The sequence below is a fragment of the Pterocles gutturalis genome, unplaced genomic scaffold (genome assembly GCF_000699245.1).
Source record: "Pterocles gutturalis isolate BGI_N339 unplaced genomic scaffold, ASM69924v1 scaffold36709, whole genome shotgun sequence".
NCBI lineage: Eukaryota > Metazoa > Chordata > Aves > Pterocliformes > Pteroclidae > Pterocles > Pterocles gutturalis.
In genome coordinates, this window is record NW_010134403.1 from 7,117 (window position 1) to 9,398 (window position 2,282).

Consider the following 2,282-nt stretch of genomic DNA (forward strand, 5'->3'; position numbering starts at 1 on the left):
ACCTTTGAAGGCTCCCCCAGGACAGCTCCAGCCTCGGGCTGAACATGAGGAGACCCTGGATTGCTGACACGCCTCCTGAAGCAAGGATTATGCTGGCTGACTTCCCCAGACAGCACTCACTGGTGCCTTTATTTCAGAGCAGAGGTATGAAATATTTATTGTAGGAAATTTTATGTGCCCTGGACAGTGTGCATCTGACAGCCACGTATTCATCTCTGGCTGAATCCTTCTGTTGCCATGATGGACACTCATGGTATTTCTTGAAGTGCTCAGCTTCCCAGGAGATCCATAACACACAGCAACATAATATTTTTATTATTACAAAAGATTTATTCAGCAAACTGCTGTCTGACATCTCTATGTATTAAACATGGAAACAGCAAACAAACCCATCGAAGGATATAGGTTATTTAGGGTCTCAGTTGGTGATTCAGGTAAGTACAACCATGTTCCTTCTCCCCATCCATTCACCTCCTTGACTTTTTTTCCAAACAAAGGCCAAACAAGTTAGAGATCAGAAGCAGCAGCTCCCAGCCCCACTGCTCACTGCGCCAGCTCTCGCACAGAAAGCTGACCATTGCATTACCCGTACAGGGCACTCTCACGTTTGTTAAATTCCAGATGCTCTTCATGCATCCTGTTTTGCTACCTGGCTTTTAACAGTCTCGTAAGTGAAGAGGTTTAAGAGCACACTTGCCACACAGTCATATTTAATGCTTTGTGTTAACAAAATAAACATCTGCTTGTCCCCCGTTGTCAGCTGAAGCCAGAGGAGATGCTCATACTCATGCAGTCACCAAGGTCCAAAAAAAAAAGTCTAAACAGACCTGCTGTGCTTCTTCAGTGATGACTCTCAGGCATTAGATGCACTTGTGCTGAAAATAATGATATAATGCAGTGTGTTGTTGCCAGAGCGAGTCTATACGTTGGATTTGGGGGCAGAACTGAGGGGGATTTCTCTGAGTTCTATCCTCATGCAGAGGTACTCCCCGATTGCAGCCATCAGCGCGGTGCACACGATGTGCACCAGCCACCACGTCAGGGTCGAGGGAAAGTGCGAGTTATAAATCCAGCAGCCAAGAAGGTGGAAGAAGTGAACCGTGACTGTGAAATCCAGGCACTGCTTTCCTCGGCGGATGAAGTACAGCAAGCCCAGGGCACTGCAAAAAAAAAAAAAAAAAAAAAGCCAGATTAATAAACAATCTGCAATGTGTCTGTGGAAAAGGGGATACTATGAAGAGTTGTTGGTGTTAATTATTTAGCTGCTTTAGAACTTCTTAAATGTTTTAAGGATAGGTTATTTCTGACCTTGCTCCTAGCTGCTGCAGTAAGACTTAAATGCTTACAGCTTTTTAATAATCTGACAGCAGGGAAATGAGCTTTTAGTTTAAAAATTACTGCCTTGTGCTCCGTACAATCTTCCCCAGTAATCTTTGCCCAGGGGCAAAATACATTCTTGTTTATAGATCAGTGTTTGCTGAGATCCATTAATTCTAACTTTCAGTAAAATCTCTCACAGAAGCAAATCTCATTCCCAGCTGGGAAACTGAGGCAGTGAAGTGAAACAACTTAACTAGGCTCTAGAAAGTCAGGAGTCAGCAGTTCCCAACTGCCCCCAGCGACACGTTCAACCAGGCACAGGGCTTTTGGGAGATGTTCTGAGAGAGACAGCAGGTCACGCTGAATTCTCTTAAAGTTTAATGTCAAGAAAGAACAAGACACAGGCGCTCCAGCTAGTTGCCAACTTACCAGGTGAGTGCATTGAGGACGAAAGCCATCATGGAGAGCCTCCCCGGCGCAGTTGAGAAGCCTAAAATCTACATGGGACTATTAGTAGGAAACCACGGCACAAATCACAGCCCACAGCATGAAATCTCCTCCCGTGGCCCAGCCGCATCGGCACAGCCCTGTGCTGATTATGATCTGTAAGAGGAGCCTGAGCAGTTACGGCAGTCCTTCTAGGAGGTCTGTCTCTCTGGGGGTACCTACAGAAAAGGCACAGGTCTGCTTCTATACTGAGGGGTACCCCCTAAACAGGGTGTGGAGCGTGTGCGTCTCCATACAGGGGTTACGTAGGGGGGAGGGCAGTTGTCTTTATAGAGGGGCTACCTGTATGCGGTGCCTGTCTCTATACTGGGGGGTGGCACCTACACAGCGAGGTGCTCTATCTATACCGGGGTACCCCTGTTCAAAGGGAGGGGTCTGTCTGCCTCCATGCTGGACGCTCCTGCACGGAAAGGGCGTCTGTCTGTATGCCGGGGGCCAGCTCCGCGGGGTGAGGG

At 47.5% G+C, this 2,282-nt stretch overlaps 1 protein-coding gene across 1 annotated transcript; it reads right to left on the reverse strand.

Annotated features, from left to right (window-relative positions):
* Positions 1-919: 919 nt before the first annotated feature.
* On the reverse strand, positions 920-1,817 carry SYS1 (Sys1 golgi trafficking protein; the record flags this gene model as incomplete). Its single annotated transcript, XM_010081598.1, has 2 exons — positions 920-1,160; positions 1,750-1,817. Coding segments are annotated over 2 exons (309 nt in total), but the record flags the coding sequence as incomplete, so codon positions are not given.
* Positions 1,818-2,282: the final 465 nt, after the last annotated feature.